Source organism: Apteryx rowi, unplaced genomic scaffold (assembly GCF_003343035.1).
Source record: "Apteryx rowi isolate R43461 unplaced genomic scaffold, aptRow1 scaffold_1, whole genome shotgun sequence".
Taxonomy (NCBI): Eukaryota; Metazoa; Chordata; class Aves; order Apterygiformes; family Apterygidae; genus Apteryx; species Apteryx rowi.
In genome coordinates this window covers 5,037,857-5,061,197 of record NW_020447196.1, presented here as the reverse complement: position 1 = coordinate 5,061,197, position 23,341 = coordinate 5,037,857, and the positions used below count along the sequence as shown (strand labels likewise).

At 37.5% G+C, this 23,341-nt stretch overlaps 2 protein-coding genes across 4 annotated transcripts in view; one reads left to right on the top strand and one right to left on the bottom strand.

Annotated features, from left to right (window-relative positions):
• Positions 1-22,081, top strand: part of KIAA0355 (KIAA0355 ortholog) — a 49,394-nt gene extending 27,313 nt beyond the window's left edge. For all 3 annotated transcript variants that reach the window (XM_026059134.1, XM_026059125.1, XM_026059144.1), the window contains 12 exons: positions 2,284-2,490; positions 4,135-4,275; positions 4,563-4,658; positions 4,785-4,946; positions 5,824-5,982; positions 10,556-10,653; positions 12,191-12,316; positions 12,891-13,879; positions 14,763-14,928; positions 15,869-16,003; positions 17,781-17,859; positions 18,430-22,081. In XM_026059134.1, the coding sequence (XP_025914919.1) occupies positions 2,284-2,490; positions 4,135-4,275; positions 4,563-4,658; positions 4,785-4,946; positions 5,824-5,982; positions 10,556-10,653; positions 12,191-12,316; positions 12,891-13,879; positions 14,763-14,928; positions 15,869-16,003; positions 17,781-17,859; positions 18,430-18,753 (2,682 nt within the window). In that variant the 3' untranslated portion in view covers positions 18,754-22,081. The remainder of the gene's footprint in view (positions 1-2,283; positions 2,491-4,134; positions 4,276-4,562; positions 4,659-4,784; positions 4,947-5,823; positions 5,983-10,555; positions 10,654-12,190; positions 12,317-12,890; positions 13,880-14,762; positions 14,929-15,868; positions 16,004-17,780; positions 17,860-18,429) is intronic.
• The window catches only part of SS18L2 (SS18 like 2), a 3,025-nt gene continuing 1,183 nt past the window's right edge, over positions 21,500-23,341 (bottom strand). The window contains exons 2-3 of the mRNA XM_026059774.1: positions 23,222-23,298; positions 21,500-22,328 (exon numbers count right to left, since the gene is read on the bottom strand). Coding sequence (XP_025915559.1) covers positions 22,241-22,328; positions 23,222-23,298 — 165 coding nt within the window. The 3' untranslated portion in view covers positions 21,500-22,240. The remainder of the gene's footprint in view (positions 22,329-23,221; positions 23,299-23,341) is intronic.

Genomic DNA, 23,341 nt, shown 5'->3' with positions numbered 1-23,341 from the left:
TTACACAGTAACTCCTGGCTGTATTTATTAAACTGGTGGTGGTTGTACTTCTCTCCCACAGCAGAGTGAGAGACATAGCTCTTCAGAAGAAAATCCTCAAGAAGCGAGTTTTAAAACAAAATGAGTTTGGCGTTGGGAGCAAGTGTTTAATCTACGGTGCAAAAATCCCCCACCAGTTGCATTCTATTTAAGCAGTTAAAACCATCCTTACCCATTTCTAAGGGAGACTGAAATAGGTTATTTGTCACACAAAATAAAAGTTCAAGTAAAGCAGATGTTAGTATTTATCTTTCCTAGTATAATTTACAATGTTAAGCAGTAATGTTGTGTGCTGCCACTTAAACTAAATCATTTGTTTATTTTGGGTGTTATTCCCAGGCAGGGAAAACTTCAACCTCTGTACCTTAAATATTCTTTGAAACTTAATTGGCTTGAAATTTCTAATGAGTCCTAGTTTCTTCTTCCCTTGAGTACTGCATGCTCCATACACAGAAATATTCAGATTACCAGTCTTGTCTTCCTGCAGTTTTCTTATAAATATTTCTAATTTTGTAGCTAGGAAAGTTGGAGTTTTATTCCTTTTATCATTTGCTGAGTGCTTTTTTTAATAAGGCAAACTACACTTTCAGAGGTCAGTCAAAATACCAAAAGTGTTTAATTTTATGCTTTGTACAAAGAAAGGAAGTGATTGAACCAGAATGGAATGTCAAAAGGAGACCGGATGCAATGGAAAAAAGAATTGCCACTACTGATTCTTTTTCAAATAGATAGTTAATGCATATAACTGCTAGTGTGACTGCAGAATCTTGCCAGTAAGATCATTGTGTCTGAATATTTTTGTTCCAAAAGAATGTAGTTGAAAACAAGCCAGATGATTTATTTGCTCCAAGGCATGAAGGCTTTGTACATTATCTGTATATTTTATGAATTATTCCTAAAATGGAATTTAAGTCTAGTCTTTTTGAATAAATCAAAGTCAAATATACATTTTAAACTACTTTGTGTGACAAACTGTGTAAAAGAAAAAGAAAACATTTTGGATAGCTTCTTGAATGCTTTCTACAGTAATTTGGAAAATATTTGCCTCTCTGCTGTGTTCTAGTTTTGCTTTGTTGCTAGCTTTTGTGCCCTCAGGAGCGCGGGGCCCTGAAAACGGATGGAGCAGGTCTGCTCGTGTGCCTTTGTCGGCTAGGTCGCCCTTTTGGGAAGTCGTATTCTCGCCTGTTCCCCTATGCACAGTGGGGGCACCTCAGTACTCAATCTGTGACCTTTGTTTTGCTTTGCTTCTAGTGATGCAGGTGTGTCTCTTTGGTCGTAATCCTCAGGTGTGGCGTTAAGTGTTGGAGAGGGAGAGGAAATGAGGGATGGAAATTCGTGGCGGGAAAAGGCGGCTGCGGCGGGAGCGCGTGACGCGGCGCCCAGCTCGTGCCGGGTGAAGCCGCACCTCGTGCCCGGTGCCGCGGGAGCAGCAGGGCCCGGCAGCGCCCTCGGCCCAGCTGCCCGCCCGGACGGAGCGGGAACGTCCTAGTGCCCTTCTCTCTATAGCCTGCTGCCCCCCGCCTCGCACGCGAGCAGTGTTACGTGACCCGCTGCAGTGAAGTATTCCGGAGCGAAGCTTTGCGCCAGCAGTAAGCAGTTCCTGTCAAAAGCGCGAGTGACGGGGCTGCGACTTTGCGCGTGCGTATTCCGCAGCCGCGGTCTGTTCCAAGAATAGCGCTACGTTGTCTTATGCGGCAAAATGTTTTGATGATCATTACTGATTATTGCTTTGATTGGAAGATAAACTTGTGGATTCAATTTATCTGATTCTGTGACAGTGTTTTGAAGTAGTTCACAGGGTTGGTTTGTTTTTCTTTAAAAAGCATAAATTCAGTTGGGTCTGTGTGCAACTGGGTTTGGTGTTGACTTTGTCCTTATGATAACATGCTACTTGCATTTTAGTATTGCTTCATGTGCTTGATATTGCTAAGTAATGAAATGAGCTTTTCATTTTTCAAATAACCATACCTTGAACTCAAAAGTAGAAAGACAGCACGGAAGAGAGTTGTATCAACCAAATTAGTCTGATCACCCCTTAATTCATTAAAGCCAATGCTCACTAACAGTTTACCTTATTTTAAGTAAATGGATAAATATTATCTGTTACTTATAATCTGAAACATTATTATTATTAAGTCTGAGTTTAACTTGGTTCTTTACCCCAGACACTGACCAGCAAGGAAGAAGGGACACCTCCCTAAAATTTCCTATTTGCTGAAAATTTGTTTGTTTTTTCTCCCATAGGTGCTTGGGCGATGTTTCTTGACTGTGATGCAGGTGCACTTCCAGTTCCTGTCGCAAGCTTTGCAGAAGGTCCAGCCAGTGGCACACTCTTGCTTTGCCGAAGCTGTAGCTCAGGAAAGAAAGAATGTTAGTGGGGCTGGAGCCTCAATTTTAAGCCCCACAAATGAGCTAGAAGATGCAATAAGATCCTGGAGAGGAGCAGCAGAGGTATGGATGTCTTGTCGTAGCGAAATTGTATTATATTTAGTGAAACCTAAATTCAAGCCTGGCTGCCCTAATAACGGAAGAAAATCTCTAATTTTAAAGGCATGCTATGTTGCATGGGGGAATGGTGCAGCTAGTTTCAGATGCTAAAACTTGTGTTACCCGTGTGGTATTTCACACTATCTTTGCCCTTTATAAAGTTTTTTTCTTTTTCCCTCTTTCTGATATGATTGTACATAAGGAGCTCACATACAGTGGAAACAGCTGTTCGTTATTACTAATGAATTAATGATGTGGTTAGGAGAGGACAGAGGAAATTTTTTAAACAAGTCTTTCTGAAAAGTGAGAGGAAAATCTTTATGAAAAATAATTTAATGTCCATTTCTCAAATTTTGAGCATGAGTTCTATTTTATATTTTAAAATCTTTGTGGTAATTTTCTTCATTTTTGTCTTCATCCTGAGGGAGAACTGTTAAGCTCAGTGTTGCTTGGTTTATAAGTTGTTGGAATGTTAATTGTATTTACTTAAATTTACCATTCTCTGGACTTGCATTTTAACAAACACTTATCTGTGGAATCCTCATTTTTCTTGTGAGGAAAAAGTACTTTAGAAGGAAAAGCAGTTTTATGAATCTTTCTCCATTGTCTGTATGCCATTGAAGTCTACAAACTGCTAGATCAGAATGGCTTCAGACATTGGTTGCATGGTTTCCTTACATTCAAGTAATATGAAGCATGTGCTTTGGAAGTCTTAATTTGGCAGCCCACACAGGCTTGTTAATCATCCTGACTGGAAATCTTGTCAGGGTTTCCATTTTCCAGGTATATGAAAACAAACAAGTTTCCTGTAGAACTATGGATGTAGACGAATTATTTGTAACTTATGCCACAGCATAAACTTCTTCCACTGAGAAAAATGGAGATTTGGGAGTGCTTTAGATATATTACAGATAATGTTAAAATTGTACCAGGATTAGAACTGTTACTACTTTTGTATAAAAGTAAATTTCATGTTTAATATACTTTGTTCCATAAAATAATGTTATAATTTCTAACAATGTCCTGTAATTGCTATAAAGTTTGTTTTCATTGTGGTTAAAATTAAACTTGGGTTTGCAGATCTAGGACCTTAACTTCTTGTTTATTTGTTTTTGTCTTTAACAACCCACTTGCAGTCTTGTAAGGCTCTCTAAAAAATGTATCACAGTAGTCACCCTTTATTTTATAAAGTATATCTTCTTATGTACACATAAACATTGGTACGCATGATTGTGTTTTCTGTTTCTGTGGCAAGTGTTTAAAATACCCTTTATGTTGAAATTGTAAGTCCTTCTCCTGTCTGGTAGCCACACTCATCATGTGGCCTATGTAACAGGATCCCTAGTCCAGAGAGGGAGTTGAAATAGTAACAGTAAACAATGCTGAATTAAGTTGCTAGCCAACACCTATATGCTGTACAAATTACATGAGATTTTTACCTTCAAAGTGGCAGTAGTAATCAGTTAGTCTGCTCTAGATCTTTTCCCCTTAGGTGCTTCTCATCTCCTTTATACTATTTCAAACTCTGTTTTTTAAATCCAGTTAAGCTTGATCTGGTTTAATGTTGAACTAATACTCTTTACTCTAGATTTTTATTTTACATTACAGGCCACATCTCGATTGCGAGAAAGAGGCTGCGATGGCTGTTTGGCTGGAATTGAAGTTCAGCAACTTTTCTGCTCACAAAGTGTGGCAATCCCTGAACATCAGCTCAAAGAGCTAAACATGAAAATTGACAGTGCTTTGCAGGTGAGTTTTTTTAAATCTGTTTGCTTTCATATGTATCTAGTACAGTCAGTGGGCCAAGAAATAAAATAGGAAGGAGTATATTACTGCAGAAATATGTATCACAGGCAGCTAAGAAGTATTTGAGAATTATTGGTATTGGAATCTTGTGTGAAAAATGTATGTACACTGTAGAGCTCAGTAAGGTAAATCCATATAATGATTTTTATACATGTATCCAGATGCAAAGACTACACACTTACTTGTGGACTATGGCTGTTGCACCTCAACTTTATTTGTTTTAATACCAGGCTTACAAAGTGGCTTTGGAGAGTTTAGGCCATTGTGAATATGCAATGAAGGCTGGCTTCCACTTGAACCCGAAAGCTATTGAAGCAAGTCTTCAGGTAAAATCTGCTAACCCTGCTCTCTCTTTTCTCCCTACTTACTTTGAAAATAAATTGGACTCTCTAATATTAGGATTTTTTAATGTCTTCAATTTCTTCTACCTGATGTGTTCTTTTGTATTTCAGGGCTGTTGCAGTGAAGCTGAAGCCCAGCAAACAGGAAGGAGACAGACTCCACCTCAGCCAATTCAGTGTGAACTCCCCACTGTACCTGTTCAGATAGGATCCCATTTTCTGAAAGGAATATCTTTTAATGAGTCTGCAGCAGAAAACCTGAAGCTGAAAACGGTAATAACCCTGAATCTAACCACAGTAGTAAAAGATCAATAGAATGCCTTAAAATTAAGAACTGCAGTAAGTTCAATGCCAAACTCATATTTTAAAATGCTTATTTTTAGCCTGACTTCCTATGAACAAGATGGGATAACACTGTAGGTCCATGCCTTCCTTTAATAACTTTTAACCACCTGGGAAAGTTCAGTCCAATCTAAGAAAAGCATAGAAGTCTAGGAGGTAATTAAGCTCCTAAGCTGGAAGTAGGTGGTTAGGTATCAAAAAGTGCAGAGGAGAGTGAACCCTTACAAATGCCCCAGGTTCAGACCCGTGTAGCATTAAGGGGGAAGTATTTGAAAAAATATTTTGTACTAAAGCTCCTTTTAATGTTGTCTTACAAACTTTAAGCAATTTTACCAAAACAATTTAAATCGTATTTTAGAAGTAGTGGAAAAGTTAATGGAATTTTCAGTATGAAGGAAAGGTGTCCATTCAGAAGTAATTTGATTAACTTTAATTAGCACTTTCACTTTTCTTAGATAGGCCTAGTTCCTTGCTCCTGAAAGAGTTGAAACAACTCACAATTCAATGCTGCTTTTCTGTCGTCTTTACAGTGCTTTTTGTACTTTTGATTAAATTGTTTTGCAGGAGCATAAGCTAAAGTTTATGATGTTGGAGGAAAATAATGTTCCAGTTAGCAGAGAGTGTCCTCCAGATTTCTGTTCTGCAGTTAAACTCTTATAACTATACAAGACTGTTTAGAGGTAACAGACCTCTCTTCGTTTGAAAAGCTTTTAATGATGTATAGAATAATGACAAATACATACAGAGGCATTGGTGTTGACACTTCTGATTCCCATGTTTGGTATGACAAAGTTTTTATGACTTTCAGCACACAATGCTGCAGTTAATTAAAGAAGCTGGATGCCATAATGGACTGACACCACGGGATGACTCTCCTGTTACTGAAGTACTAAATCAGGTTTGCCCTTCGACTTGGCGAGGAGCCTGCAAAACTGCTGTACAGTTGTTATTTGGCCAAGCTGGACTGGTAAGTAACTATGGATAGGCTCAGCAAAAAAGGACTATTTTAAAATACCTAGTTTCTTTTCAGAATATATAAAGTTTGGAAATTCATTTCCAGTGTCTTGCTTTGTGTTGCTTCATTTTAACACTGCAGATAACTTGAGTTATGAACAAGGTGTATCCCTATAGAATGTAAGTTCACAGATACTATCTATAGCTGATACAAACAGGAAAATGCAGTGTACTTTATAATCTCCATTGATTAGAAGTGAAGCTTCAATTCCAATACATACTGAAATACAAAGATTTTCAAATCTACAGATGACCATATTTAAAACAAACAAACAAAAAAACAAAAAAAAACCCTTCAAACCCCCTTCTCGGAGATCAACTTTGAAAAAGGCCCTTTTTTTCATTTCCTTTCTCTTTTGAATGGAAGTTGCATTTCCTGCCTAACAGACACCAGGAAATCCTCCCTGCCAAATAATGCCACCTGACATCTCCAACATAGGACAGAGCAATTAAATACAATACCGTAGGCATATATGTTCTTCAAAAGTAAAAAGCATATATTTTACACTATCAGTTGCTAAAAATATATATGATTGAAATACATATTTTGATAAGAAAATGCATTTGTGCTGCCATAACTAATTACTACAACCTTTTTATTTAATAAAGTGTTCATTCATGACAAAAAGGTTTTTTGGACTACTATGAACTGTCATTTGACTGGGCAAATAAAATGGGGGCAAGAGTGCAGTAGCAAATGCATGTACAAAGGTGTATCATAGCTTATGATAGTTTCTGTCAAGCATTCTTTAAATCACCTTTAAGCTTCTATGAGCTAAGTCCTTCCTGTTGATTCATATACTGACTCTCTACTCAAGGTGAGTGCAGGCCATCCAGACTTTGTAACTAGTTGTAATTTCTGATAAAAAGATCTGTATTGCTACACAATATTGAAAATACTTTTTTTTTTTTTTCCAAGCAAATCAAGCAGCTGATTAAGTGACTTTGCATGACCTCCAGTCTTAGTTCATTAAAGCATTTCTTTTTGGTTCTGTTAATAGGTTCTGTAATAACAGTGAATGATAAATGGTAAATAATAAATTTTGCCTGTTTCTATTTCAGCATCCCTTTGATATTAGATATCAGATCTTAGCTATCCCTTTGGTATTAAATATTTATTAGGGAAGTACGGTCAAGTCATACTTGAATTCAAGACACTGTCTTATAACTGACTTGTCACGTAAACAAGCCATAAAATGAAAGGGACAGACCATCAATATAGTAACAGCAGTGCAGCTGCTATCAATATTTATTTTCACTGTGATATAGGGATTTAAGGATAGGAAATGGTAGACCATCAAGCATGTTGTATAAGAAGTTTGACAGGGAGGTATAAGAAGGCAACATTTTTGGAGGTAAAGAAGGCAACTGTGGAATAGCTGGATTGGTCAAACTTCTGATTCGATGTTTTCTACAAAAATACATATTAAATACTAGTAAATGCAAGAAGAGCTGGAAAAGGGCTATAGTTAAGTGGGCTAGTATCTTATGTGCTGTATTTCATGGTAGGATGCTGAGAGTCAGCAGCAAGGTATGGGAAAAGAGTCCAGGAAAGAAACTGTTTCCCAGCTGACCTATGGCAGCACGATGCAACTCTTGAGGAGTTCTTGGCTCCTGAGCAACCAGATTAGGAAAGCTTCAGAGGATGCTGCACCTCCCACCGTTTCCTCTCCGAGGAAACGAAGGCTTGGGGAAGGTTGAGTTCTGTGCATACCTAATTCCTGCCCTGACGAGACCTGGGATGGGGCTTTGAGGCATGCTTGGACTCAGGAGTCTGGAAGTCTTCTGGTGTCCCCCAGTCTTGTCGTTACCAGTCAGACCTGCTAGTAATTGAAGTGCTGATATTCTTCAGGTTTACCATAACATATGGAGAGCTGTCAGCATAAAACTTACCCATACAGTCTCCCAAATGATAGGATTGATTTAAGGTATACTATTTGAGTAGAATCATGAATGTCTCTAAAGCTGTTGCCTGAATCTCTTGTTCTGAAAATATCAGGTTTTCATCTTCAAAGGCATAGTAATGAGATACACACTTAACAAAAGACTTCTTTCTTCTTGGTTCTGTTCTCACTTTTGATTTGTTATAATTTAGAAGGGTGTGAGGGCTAAGGTTTTTTGTTGTGAACTATGCACCATAATTTTTTAGATTCAATTACACTTGTATATAACATCATGCAATGATGAGAAATTGTAATTCTCTTCTTTAAAGCACTCTGTGGGTGGAGATGAGGGAGGAAACACCTGTAAAACAAGAACAATAGGTGTCTGATGCACAGGAAGCTATCCTCTAAGCACCCACCAGGCGGGGAGTGAGAAATGTGTTTATTTTAAATTTATTTTGAGTTCAAATAAATGAATCATGGGACAATATTATGCAGCCTTTGGTTTACTGCTTTTGGAAACTAACCTATCTACATTAGTTGAGAAATGCGACTTAATTTGTCATTTAAATGCCAAATAGAGCATTATTAGATAGTCTGTTTAGCCTATACGCTCTGTACCATTTAAGCAGAAACTCTCAGAGTAGAAAGCACAGTGAGGTGTGAGTTAGTTTGCTTTGTTATTTTGACTTTTTAAATATAAGAAATAATTTTAAAAGTGCAGTTATTCAGTTTTTACCTTAGCATATATATTAAAAAACTGTATTTTCAGATTTGGGTCAGCTGAAGAAATCTGTCTGAATAAAATTAGCATGTATTAAAATATTTGAATTGAATTCAGAGGATGGGTGAAAATAAACTTTGACTTGGCCTCACGCAAAGTCATGAAGAGTAGATTTAACTGAATCTCTAATCAGCCATCCTTTTTCTGTGCTAACAGATCTTTCTGTAGCTGAAAACAATTACACAAATACTGAATATCCTAGTAACTTTTAAATCCCAGATATTGTAACTGTGACCAAGTGTTGAGAAATATAAAACTCTTTTTGGAGAGGAAAAAAGGAAGGTGGGGGGGGGACCCAGACCATGAGCACCACCACATACCACCACGAGAAGCTTATTTAGTCTGCACAAATCAGAGTTTTGCTCCTGAATTACAGGTCTGAATTGCAGACCTTATTTATTCCTTGGGTGTTGAGAAAATCATTCTCAAGTTCTTCTCTCTTATCCCAACTCTAACTGCAATAAAGCTGAATCTCAGAATAGCAAATTTAGTAAAATAAAAATGGTAAAATATGAAGAAAAAAGGAATGAAATTGCTCGGTTGTTAAGAAATAAGATGTATTCTCATGAGTGGATAATAAAATGGCTTTCTGTAACTGTGCTTAGACACATTTTACAAGTCAGAATAAAGTAAGGCAAATGTTCGGAGTCTACTGGAGGAAAGCTAAGGCATTGTGCTGAAATATTTAAAAGGTGGGAAATAGTTGTGCTTAAGTGTCATTGGATGGTTTGGTTAATGCAGGAGAGAGAACAGAATCTCAGCATTATTCACATTTCACATTTCTTCGTAACCTGTAGAAGACAACCAAATGGAAGTAGAACCAGTATAGGATGATGGCAAAAAAGCCAGTAATATCCCTTGAGGCTTATTTATTCTGGAGGACTTTTGCCATTTCAAGGTTAAGTGGTACAGCTAATCTGCTAGTCACTGAAGCAAGAACTGCTGACTGCTGCCAAAAAGCTGCTGGTTCAGCATGACCAAAATAGGAAATTATGGAAATGATCAAAAAGACCAATCCATGCAGACTGGACAACAACAGAAAGCCCAAACCAAATATGGAACTTACTAGCACTGGTATTAAAGTTTAAATGAAGCTGAAGTGAATCCATTCCTTCTCAATTTCCATAAAAAGAAAGGCTTATGACAGAAGGTTAATTTTCAAAACTTTCATCTTCCATATATCTTCATGATGTCTTACAGAAGGCTCAGAATTCAACAAATTGAACAGTTTCCTCCTATTATATTAAAATTAAAAATGCTACAGTTCCGGTTGATAGAATACAGAAATGTTGGTATGGGATTATATAAATGCAAAACAAACAAACAAAGAAATAAAGAAGGGTGGGAGGTGTTTTAAGAACTGCAAGCTAAGCTTAGAGTTTCAAACTAAATACTAATTGTCTGTATCGTACCATGTACTGCAGTTAGATTCTTTAAAATATTTGGATAAATAGGTCTTTGGGAGCTATTAAAGTAATAATTTGAGTCTTGGATCCAAACCTCTCAAATGTAACAGCTGCTATACAAAGCCGTTGATAACTACCAGCTGCTATGTAAAGCAGTTGGTAACTACATAGTGATGCATAACTACAATATGTAAATGAGGAGAATTAAGTCCTTGCAATATAGGATAATGTATCAAACTAATCATTTTATATGCTTTCCATCTCTTCAGATATTAAAATAGAAATCAATTTACTCACAATGATTTGTGAGTTGGTTTGTTTTTTGTCTGGTTATTTTTTTTGAACCTGTAGCATGGCAGAAAGGTGAGAATATTAAATCTTAACTACAGGGGTGATAAAATAACTGGAACTAATTCTTAATTGTTTCCCTTTTATTTTCCTTTTATTTGCTAGGTGGTTGTGGACACAGCACAGATTGAAAATAAAGAAGCCTATGCTCCTCAGATAAGTTTAGAAGGATCCAGAATTGTGGTGCAAGTTCCATCAACTTGGTAAATAAAAATACTGTATTGCAGATTACACTAGTAGGTATGACTGTTCAAATACATGGGAAAAAAATATCCCGGTACAATTGGAAGGGATAATATTTTAAATTATGGCATATCTTCTTTAAGTTCTTTTATCTGGAACTGATAGAATAGCGCCATTCCTGAACGACTTACAGTTGCACTTAAAATGTCTGTACTAGTGCTGTCTGTTGGAGGCAACAGAAGAGAGGTGATGCTATCTGAGAGAGAATTGTAAAGAAAAGAAAGTAAAAACTAGATGATGAAAGAAAAAAAAAAAAAAAAAAAAAAAAAAAAAAGGTCCAGAAGCATTCCTGTTATACTCCTCTCAGCTAGTACCTCAGGAAGGCCAGCAATTAGATGAGATTAAGACAAGGGTTTTAGCGCGCTCTCTGTTTTCACTGAGCTGTTCTTTAAAGGCTGGTATGAACCACAGAACTCTGTTCCAGAGATGCTATTTCGACTAGTTTAGTTAATTGTCTAGAAAAGAATGTAGGATTAATCTGCATTTTTTAGGGGAGGACTACTTCACTCTTGAAAGAATAACTGGAATTGGAGCATTTTTCCTCTCTGTTACTTCAGAGTACTCAGTATTATGAACTTTAGTACAGCACAGTGCATTCATCGGAATCCTTACTGAGATAGCCTGTCACTAATGGTACCAATGGTATGTCCAGAAGGATGAATCAGTTGAGAGCCTGTTTGTCCAAATTCGTCCTTAATCCCTGTAGACTATAAACTAGCACTGCTCTGTTCTCTTTTTATAAACTGCTGTATTATGAAAGAATTTGATAAGGCAGACTACTCCGACCCACAATTTAAACTCTTTGGAAGAGCTCCCCCTACTGACACATAGCAAGAGCGCCCTGTTTAATTATCTGTGCTAGAAGTGCTGGTTAAGTACTTCACAAAGTAATATGCCAGTATTTAGATATAAGTTATTCTGATCCGTGTTAAATTAAATATTAATTCTGTTCCATTGCTGAAGAAAACAGTAATTCTGCATCTTCATGGCTCAGTGAAATCTTCCACAGACTACTGGATACACTGAATAATCTTCCACACTAGGCCTGCCAGGCTGGGGGTTTCTTAGCATTGGATCACCTAGGGTGCCAGGATTTAAAGCTCATGCACTAGCATTTCATGTTATTGAGTACTCTTGCCATTTTCCAAAAATGGACTTTGTGTATTTCTTATTTCTACCTCTGTGCATGAATTATGCTTGCTCCACTAAAGAGATATTTGTTAATCTTGATTTAAAAAAAAAAAAAAAAAGTAACTCTCGTAATTTAGTTTAGTTGTATGTTCAACAATAAAAAGAGAAAACAGGACTGTAGACTTAGTCTTTAGGGACTTCCATGCATTCACATATAATGATGCCTTTACTAGTTGTACCTCTGTAGGAACAGAAATAGTATAATTAATCAGTCTTTTATATGTAGCTAATATGGTAAACATTGTTTAATATAAAAGTCAAATTTGTGATATATTTATTTTTAAAGATTAAATTTAATGCTTATAGGTGTCTGAAAGAAGATCCAGCAACAATGTCTTTGCTACAGAGGAGTCTGGACCCAGAGAAGACTTTGGGACTAGTAGATGTGCTCTATACTGCTGTGTTTGACATACACAGGTGGAAGGAAGGAAGGTACATCTCCTGTTGAGCCTAATGCTTTACTTTTCTAGTTTAAACAAAGCCATTGTTATTTAAAGGTCTGTACTGAAGAACTCGATAGTACCAATTCCTCAGAAGAACAGAAAAGTAGGAGTCAGAGTAAGAAATTGCTACTCTCTGTAGGTACTTTGTGGGTACAGAGATACAGCAGGTTTTTTTAAACAAAACACCAACTTATACATGTGTACAAAAGTATTGGTTTGTCTCTTACAAAAATACTTTATTTATATTAGATTAGTTTCCATTTAGCACAATTAAAATAGGATAAGGAAAGTAGAGCATAAATGTAGGAAAATTTAAATTAGTGAAGTAATCGGTAGTAAATGCTTTTGCAAATGTTAATAATATTTCACATTGTTATCATAGGAAGTAGTTGAAGAACTAACCAGTTGGATAGAGAACTCTGGTTTTGTTTCCTGCACTACTGATTACCCAAATATGCATTTTCCTCCAAAATACAAATTGAAATCTCTTTAGACAGAGGATTGGATGTTAGGATAAATGGAATATATTAGGTGGTTTGATACAAGTGTTTTTGTTGATGCAGGGAACAAGCTTTGCCTTGTATTCAGATCCAGTTACAGCGTGAAATCTCAGACTTTGGGAATCAAGTTGACATGCCATCTGGAAATGGAAGCAAATCATCAGGCGGTCTACAAAAGACGTTCTCAAAACTGACTTCCCGGTTTACAAAAAAAACTTCCTGCACCAGTACAAGTAATAGCGGAAGTTACTCAATCCCCAATACACCTTCCAAAAATGTCTTCATAAGTTCCAACTCAGAGGAGAAAGCTAAAATGCCTGCTAACATAGATGCACGATTACAAAGCATTTTGAACATTGGTAGTTTTCCTAGGACCACAGATCCCCTGCAGTCAATTCAGAGCACAAATAATCAGTTAGTGAATGGGTTTCTAGTTGAAAGACGGGACAACTTCTTCAAAACAGATGAGGGCAAGGATGATAAAGGTATGAATTTACCAACTGACCAAGAAATGCAGGATGTTATAGATTTCTTGTCTGGTTTTAACATGGGCAAATCCCAGCAGACTTCTCCAATGGTGAAAAGAAGGAACTCTGTTGCATCCTCTACGGCAACAGAACAAAAATCAGGAACAGTACAACAGCAGCCGCAATCTCTCTCTCACCCACCACTGCATCCTTCTCAGCAAGGCTTGTCGCAGCAACAGCAGTCACAAAAGCAGCAGCAGCAAATGCAGTATTATCAACATTTGCTTCAACCTATTGGACCACAGCAACGTGTACCTGCCAAATGGCTAACTAATTCTTCACAGCAACCAGCCCAAGCTGTTGGAGCTGGATTGTCACATATTAACCAGTGGAACAATCCTGGTTTTTCAGATTTAAGCTCTGATTTATACAGCTTGGGTCTTGTGAGCAGCTATATGGACAATATGATGTCAGAGATGTTAGGACAGAAACCACAAGGACCTAGAAACAACACATGGCCAAATCGTGACCAAACTGATGGAGTGTTTGGGATGTTAGGAGAAATTTTGCCTTTTGACCCTGCAGGTATGTGTCTTTTCCTTTATTACATTTTGTTTATAAGGGTCTTCTCACAAAGCAAAGAATAGTTAAATATTGCTAGCAGTAACATTTTTTCCTAGTGCTATTCACCTAATATTCTTTTTAATACATACATTTTTTGCTCTGACCAATCAGAGCAAATCAGGCATTTAAAATACTTTTAGATTAAGGTTTTTGCTTTGTCCGCAAAAGATCATGTGTAACATTTTTTTAAAAAATATTTTGGAAATGTAAAGCTTTACAAAGTTTTATGTATTACTATTTTTTTCAGTATATGTCAATCTTATTCTGAAATGTCCTGCAGTTCTATAGTCTTGAAGGAAGTGGGCAATTTCTGGGCTAGTAACTCTAATGAGAACGTGGGATTCTGATTTCTCAAGAAGCAAGCAGATTCACAACATAGTGAGCTGCAAGTTACACTGCAATTCAGAATTAATTATAATAATTCAAATATTTTCTTTCCTGAGCTTGGATGAATTTACAGGTTTTAATTCTGTCAGTGTCTGCTGATGGGACCTTTCAGTGTCTAGCCATGATCATAGTGACAAATAATATTCTCCTGATAGAAGAGAGTTAGCAGGGGCAATTCCATTGTGAGAAATACTTGGGGAGTGGGGGGAAAACCATGTGACCCATACACACCATCCATATATAATGGGTATCTACTTCTTGTTACAATATTTTTCTTCATAGTGTCCCTTGTTGCTCCATCAAGAGGTATCAACTGTTGTCCTGCACTTATTATCTGTAATGGAACTATTTTTTTGTTGGTTGGGGTACAGTCAAGCTTAAAGGATTAAATGAAGGAGATAACAGCAGTAGAAATAGCTGAATGTCAGCATCTGACTTTTTGGTTTCTTTTATTCAGTTGGCTCTGATCCAGAATTTGCCCGCTATGTTGCTGGGGTCAACCAGGCTATGCAACAAAAAAGGCAAGCACAGCACATCCGTCGTCCAAGCAACACACGTAGCAACTGGCCTCTTCCTGATGATCCTCACAAAACCTGGCCCTTTCCTGAGTATTTCACAGAAGGGTAAGAAATTGGATAAGCAGTATCTTATTTATAGTATTTGAGTCTAGTTTATGTTCAAACTTGGCTGGATGTGGGGAATGTCAACTAGTAGGTGTCTTCTGATTGCTGCTGCGTGTGTGAAGCTGCAGTTCATTAAGTCCTGGGTTAGAAATCTGAGCGCTTCCTGCTTAGGTTGATATTGAAGCACTGACACTTGTTTGATGCATTCTTTAGACTGGGATGTGTCCTGAGTCTTCCTCAAACAGAGGAAATAAATTCTTTATAGTATAGATTCATTCAGAATTGTTTTATTTCAGTATTTTGAAGACCTTTAGGACGTACTTTTGATGAGGACTGACACTGTGAAAACTACAGTGCCTGAATTCGCCTTCCAGATTTTAGCAACTTAATCTTGCTGCTGTAAGGCATGCCACAGTACCCTATAGCAAGTATGGCAGTCTCTTCATTTCTTCTAAGGCAGAACTATTTATTATGACAGAAGTGTTTCAAGACCTGGCATCCATTTGTCCATAATGCAGTAGTAATAGCTCTGATCCTCAAGGTAGTTTATAACCAGTAGCTCAAGTATGTGTTTTAGCTCACTATTTTGCAGTGAAATAGCATAGTGATTAGTGAATAGTGATGAAATAGTGATTGCAAAAGCAAATGTCATTTCTTTCTCCTTCTAGTCCACAGAGAGGCTGCGGCATCAAATTTAATTTATGTAATTATTTTAATAGAATGTATAAATTGACTGTAACAGATATAGCAGTGATGTGATCACTCAGAAGTAAATAAATGGAAGTATTTATGTTACTCTGGTATTTTACAAAGTATTTACTGGCAAATTTACTTTGTCCTGAGGTATCATCTGTCATAAAGATTCAGTGTAATGAACTAGGGCATACAATCTGGACCAGGCACTGTAGAAACAAGGACTAATAAACTTCTTGTCTTACAGTGACGTGACAAACAGCTGGTCTGGTACTCAAGGAGACTCTGCCAGTTCAAGTGATGAGACCTCCTCAGCTAATGGAGACAGTTTGTTCTCCATGTTCTCAGGGCCAGACCTTGTTGCTGCTGTAAAGCAGAGAAGGTGAGCAAAATTAACAGAAATGTGTACCACTTCAGCACACTTCTTCTGCATAATTTGATTTGAGTAAAGCAAGCAAAGCAGACTGCTACCAATTAGAGAAAGTCGCACTACTTCACTGCAGCTTTGTCATGTCCTGCCTGTGCTGAAGAGGAAACTGTCATGCCCCTAACATCATGCATTTTGATGCCAGCAAGTTCCTCTTCCCTGGCCTCTACTGCAACTTTGTGGCACTCAAGCAACACTGCTGATAATGTTGTCTAGACCTGTGTCTCCCCTCACCACCATCACGATTTTAGTAGTGTAGCAGATTCTATGATCCTTAAGTGACACCAAAAAAAAATTCCCTTGAGTACACTTGCCTACTAAGTTCTTTCCTTCTGAGGAAACTTCCATAAGAGGAAACTTAATTGCATGAATAGATAAGCTTAGTAACTTGAACTAAGACAGAATTTTCAATCACAAACAATCTACTTAAAAATACTAGTATGAATTACAGCATAAGTACTTTCTGCTTTTCTAAAGGGCTGGAAGCTCTATCTTTAGAACCTTGTTGATCCCATAGTAGAGGGTAGTTAAGAGAATTAAAAGGCACAAGATAAAACATGAATTTCAACCCTATTCCAGTCTGGGATCAGACTCGAATTATTTTTCAAAACCTTTTCTAAAAATCAAGTTAGTTCTGAGACCAAATAGAATATTTATTTTTACATCACAGAATAATTCGGAGCCAAAACATTTAGATACAAGATTGTCTGGTGTGTGGTGGTGATGAAAGTCAGTGGCTGTCTTGCCAGTTTCCTGCAGCAGATTATAGCTGGATAGCTATTTTTTGTATGCATTGCCAGAAAGGAAGTATACTGTAGCTGAAGATAATGAAACTAAGGCAAGAAGGCTGAAAGCAATGAACCAAAACAGGAGGGGTTTCTAAATTGTGCTTCATTAAATAAAAATTTAAGCTGAAGTAGCAGTATTTCATGCCATCAGCAAACAGTACTACTGTTTTAGTTGTTTTTAGAAAGAAGAAAAATCCCACACGTGAGGGCCTGACAAAATACCACAAGATAAAAATACATTAAGAAGGCAAAAGGGCTGAGCACTTTTAAAGCTGTCCTGCAAAGGACTACTTAGCTGTAGAGTTGTGAGCATGGTGATTTTTTTAAGATTAAGGATGAATGATTCTGCTTTAATTAAAAAAAAAAATCCTTCAAGAATGTCCATGGCTTTGGCAAAGACTTGAATTTGAAATTCAGTTGCAACTTTAAACCAAAGGTGTAAGGCTGAATCTCTGCATTTCTTCAATAAAGAAACTGTTTCAATCAGTTTCAGTTGCTCAACTCATTCTTTTTTTTCTTCTGTTTTAAAGTTACTTTAGAAAAGCTAATAAAGGGGGGGGGGGGGAAACCCCAACACCCCCGAGCAGCAAAAAAAATGAAGAAAAAAAACAGTTTCCGGCTGATTTCTTCAAAGTGGGCAAAAAAATAGCCCTTTTTCCTCTTTCACCTTCACAAAAACATGTGTGTGTTGCTCAAGGCGTAGCTCAGAGAAAACTACTGCTCTCTGTCAAGCCCCTCCCAGTATTTTTTACAGCAGATTTCTTGCTGCATTAGCTTTTCGTTCACCTGTGCTGAGCAACAAATACATAAAACAAAATGAAATGTCAGAGTACACATGCTAGGCTATCAAATGTGACAGACAAACTACAGAATGGTATGCCAGTGGCAGATTAATGCAGGTAACTCATTAAAAAAAAAAAGTAAACATCACTTTTTTTCACCAGAAAACACAGCAGCGGTGAGCAGGAACCTAGTACGCTGCCATCACCCCCTCTTCTTTCTGCAGTAGATGACCGTAATCAGGTAAGCTGAAAATGGCTTCTTTCATGTGTTTTGGGGTGATTTTTCACTAGGGAAAAAAAAAACCCCAAACCTAAACTGGCCTCATCTGTACTTCCATGTTGTTTACCTCAGCTAAAACCCAAACCATTTGCACTCAAGTAGCTTTAAATGCTTTTATCAAAGTTACCAAATTAAAGTTGGAAATCACTTAACATTTTCCTCTTGCAGCTGAAGTTTCCACAATAAAGATAACAAAGACTTCAAATTAAGCTAAGAAGCAACACAATCAGCTCACTGTGCAGAGAAAACTAAAGTATCACCAGGTTGATGACTTTTCTTGCTAGAAATCTTGACTTAAAGCAAGGCTACTGTTGGCCAAACAACTGTGCTGAAGTAAATAAAAAGATTTTTCCATTAGGCAAGTACTGTAAGAATGAAGAGTGCTGTATATATGCATCAGTCCTGTTTTTAAAGACAGTTAAATCAACTTTCTGAAAAGGTAGTGGTGGTGGGGGCAAATGACATGTTAAATATTTCCCCAAAAGAAAATATTTTTGTTGTTCTTTCTCTCCCCCTCCCCCCCCCCCCCAGGATAATAAAACCAAAACTTGGCCTCCAAAGGCACCCTGGCAGCATGCCTCCTCGGTCATGAACACACTACCCAGTCAGAGTACGTCTTTGTATCCTATGAGCAGCCCCGTCAGCCAGTGGAGCGACACGATGCAGATCCTCCAGTCACCTGTGTGGGCAGCAGCCAACGACTGTGCTCCAGCAACAGGAATTTCCTCCAGCTTTGCCTATGTGCAGCAACAGCAATCACAGCAACAGGCTTCCCAGCACAAACAGATGAATAAGGGCTTTAAATCTTTTCCAGTAAAGCACGAACGCAGACCATCTTACTTGCATCAGTACTAATTGCTTTTCACATTGGAAAATGCAGCACAGGGCCAAACAGTCATAAATTATGTATACCTTGTTTTGCAATTGTGTATTGGCTATATCCTGTTTATCTCATTAAATACAGAATTGAGGGGTTATTGGGTGATGTATGCAAACTCTTGAATTCAGTTCTACAGTGCTGAGCAAACATGGCCAATATGTTTGTTAGATGTACATGAAACAGCCCAAAACTGTGATGTAGAAATGCTTTTAAAAATGTGTATATTGCCTTTACTTTCAAAACTCTTTTTTTAAGAGAACTGCTGAAGGACTACCATACAAGAAACACTGTATTTTATAGCTATTTTTCATATAGATTTATAGTTAAACATCTTACTAAAATACATTTAATATGTTGAAGCAAATATATAGTGGTCACTTTGCTCAACACTGTTTAAATTTATAATGGACAAGCTGAAAAGCCTTTGTATTCTCAGTAAATGGCCTGTGGGCAACTTTTTTTTTTAAATGAAGTGCAACAGCAGCTTTTGTGTGCCACACAAGTGAGTTTATTCTGAAACTGTTGCAAAAACAGTTACAAAAGTCACAGTTCCCTTACTCTCAGTAGAGGTCAGCTGGAACCACTCAAACTTGTGACACAAATGTTTTCTGGGCTGCTTAAAGTAGATAATATCTGTGTGGATAATATGACACTGGTTTTCAAATACACAATCTGTTACTACTTCATTTGGCCAAAGGCATTATCCACACAGTGCTCCTTAAGCATGTGAAAGTATAGCCTAAAAGACTACTTGCATATATTTAAAGTCTTATTTCAGATGCTACAGTTGATTAAAAAAAAAAAAAAGTGAGCTGGCTCAGAAGATACTAGAACTGAAATGTGGGGTAGCAGTTAGTTAAAAGAACATTATTTTTTTTAAAAGGATAAAGTAATTATTTGCGGTCAATATGTGCCATTAAGTGAACCTGTGGAATTAGGAATAACCTTCCAACCAAAGTGGATCCGGGAGAGTGACTGGTGCTTAAAAATTGAAGAACAATGGTAAATATATGTATAGCTATCCCACTGTATATTAATCGAGGTTACAGAAGATTCTTTATATAGTTAAAGCTTATTTAAATTTTCATATTTCATCTTTGAAAGAGTCTAAAAACCACAATATTTTCTGGTATAAGAGTTTTGACAGTATTAATCTTATTTTTGTATTTTTCTTAAGTCATATCATTCTAATATGTTAACTACTAGTAAAATGGGTTATTAGTTCTAACTACATAATTTTTCAATGAAGATGAAGCACATTTGTTGTTTTTGTTTTTACAAACTAAGTACATCTATATCTAAAGATACCAAAAAATAAATACGTAAAAAATATATATATATAAATAAAAGGTATACACAACACTAAAACTATTAAGCATTTGGGTATTTAAAACCCAACCACCTTTTTTGTTTGTATGGTGACGGGCTATATTTGCAGGCCCAGATTGTTACCTTTTGTGCTGTTTGAGGATGCCAATGTTGCCTGTATTTATGATATTGTCACCATGTTTTCTGAAACTTCATACTTACCATGTTTACAAAGATTTGTTTGCTGTACATAGACTTTTTACAGTAATGTGCTTTGCACAATCAGTGTGGCTTCTGTCTGTAAGTTGTTAATGGTCTGTACTACTATAATTTTGAAAACCCTCTGCTGAAAATGTTAGTGGTTATTTAACTTGATGAATGGTTTTGAGTTTCCTAAATCTTGTCATTTAGATCTAATATTAAACCCTAAATTTGGTTGTACTTACTGGTTATCCATACTAAGACCAAAATGAAAGTTAATGAAAACACTTACTTTTGAACTTTTCTAACAAGTGCCAAATTATTGCTGTAGTTTTTGCTGTTCATTCACAATTAAAAATGCTGGCAAGTTTCTGGACCTACATAAGCGAATTGCGGAAACAAAGAAAGTTTGTCTGCATTTTGACCATGTAGGTGCTACTCTGTCCTTTGCTTCCGATTGTTCTGAACACTGGTAATTTTAAGAATTGTTGCACTTGGCAAATGAGTCTTGCCATTAAATTTCACTTACACTGCCAAGTGCAAGGGTTTGGTGCTTAGTTAACTTACCCTTATTGCAGTGCTTCTTGTGAATAGCTAATGCTTCTGAACTGGAATTGTACATTTTTGTATTTTAAAGCTTCTGTAAAAGTAAACTATTTGCTTTATTAAAAGATATACATTTAATAGGTCATACCTGTTTAAAATATGCACCTTGCTGAAAGTAAGCAGCACCTTAAAATGTAACTTTGGTTTGTAAACAGAGATCTTATTTCATTAACATGGGATTATTTATCAGTTTAAAAGTTGTCAACTGCCTACTTACTGACTCAGCATACAAGTCTGAACTATTGCATTGTAGAATCTGAACCCTCTAATAGTAGTCTCTTTCAGACTACTCTTTCAGGTAGATTGTGCTGAAGAGCATGATGCAGAAAATGCCTTAGCGATGTCTTTAAACCAGTAGTGCAGATGAGAACTGCTGAACGCAAGTGGTAATTTGAATTTCAGTAACCACAGAGTAAATCATTTGCATAGTGAGTGAAAAGTTACCTCTGATTTTTGGACAAAACTAATATCAGGGCTGTTTGTTTAGGTTGGCCGTTTCACTGACATGATTAGCATAATCTGAGGTGCGAACTAAGCTGTGCTCTTGCTGGCTAAGAATGACACAACTGAACATAACTGCTGACAAATACCCACAAAGCATATGAATCCATTTTGATTATGAGAGAATTTACTTATTAACAAGATCTGCAGTACAGAGCATTTCAGGCATGAAGTCTTGACACAACTGGGGCAAGCACACAGCCTTCTCTCACTGAAATAAAGGTTGGAGTTCTCCCTTAAGCTTATAGCTGTAAATTATGCAACAGCCATTCATCTTTCCTAGAAAAGCTAAAGTTCCTATTTATCTAAACCACTAAGCTGCTTCTTTGTTAACACATTAATCCAGAATATAATAGCATTTACAGAGAACATCTTTAATTTATTAAACGCAATTTCTATGATACAAGATACAGAACAGTCTACTGCTTATGGCAATGTATCCATGACAAGCTAGCCCTGACTTTGTCATCTTGGAGGTAGAGGGAAGTTACATAGCTGAATGCTTACCCTATTACTATACAACCTCAGTCACAAGAGTCTCTGCTTCACCAAGACTGCAAGTCCTGACAACAAGGCTACTTTCAGAAGTACACTACAGAGTCTTTTTTGGGGTGGGGGGGGAAGTAAAGCATGATTATGAGTATCTCCCTTAAGTACTACTTTAGGGTGCTAGGAAAACAAAAAAAATAACCTAGTATTACATCAAAACCACATTCACATATTTTAATGCAAAAACAGGGATGACTGTTAACCTGCCTTTCAAGACCACACCTTGGTTCTCAAAGTAGAAGTCTAAACTAAGTCCTTCTACAGAGAAAGCATCACTGTCCAGGTAGGTGCAGTTAGTTAGTCTACAGTCTTCTGTGTGCTGGGTGGAGTTGCATCAGCGATTGTAGCTAAATAGATGAGGTTTCTATGCAGGATGTGTTGGTACCTATGAGAGGAAGAAAAGCGTTACCTGGAAAGTACTTGGTTGCCTGTTCTTTTATAGCAAATTACCCTCACTTTAATAATCACTTTTGTGGCCTGATGTTAGGGAAAGAAATATAGCTCTCTATTTAAAACAAACAAACAAACTACTAATGTGAGGCAAACCCCTCCATATTCTGCTTTCACTATAGAGCTCACTATACTTCACCAAGCTGCACACTGTAATCAAGTACCTTCTAGAGTAAGACTAGTCATTTGGTAGTAAAAATGCACATTAAAAATCTATATATGGTCACAGCTGAAAAGATGCAGAACTCGGGGAAAGCAGCTCAGAGGTGGGAGATGACAAAGCTTCACTATTAGACTAGACTGAACATACAGTCAGCTTGGTCTTGGGCTCAGGCTCGGCAGCCTCTGTGAACCTGCTTGTCATTTAGGTCTCCTCAAGTCTAAGAGAGAGCTATACCTGAACTGCTGGAGAGCTACAGGCTCACTCTTTCATAATTATCACCCTGTATTTTACACGAACTGGGGGTAAAGAAAAGCCTGCTCAACAGAGCTGGCTTTCACGTTAACACAGAACAAAAACCTTGACCAAAACGAATGTATGTAAGATTTATTCTGTGCAGGGGTCATTTCACTTTACAGTTCTTTAAAACAAAAATTTGGGGGAAAATTCTTTGCAGGTAGAACTTTTTTAAGGTAGTTCCAGCTGAGGAAAGCTCTGGATAGGAGGAACTCCGCGCTCACTCTCATTAGAAATTTGGGGGGGGGGGTTTGAAAGTTCTCCAGAAGGTTCCAGGGGAAGCACCCGAGAGGCCCCGGCCCGCCCGGAGGAGCCGGACAGGGCGCGGGCCCGGGCCCGCCCCTGCTCCCGGCGCCGGGACGCTGACTTACTGCACGCAGTCGGTGGCCCGGCCCTTGCTCTGGTACTCCACGATGCACCGGATCAGCTGGTCGTTCTCCTCCAGCAGCTAGGGCAGAAGAGCGCCCGTCACCGCCCGCCCCGGCGCCGCC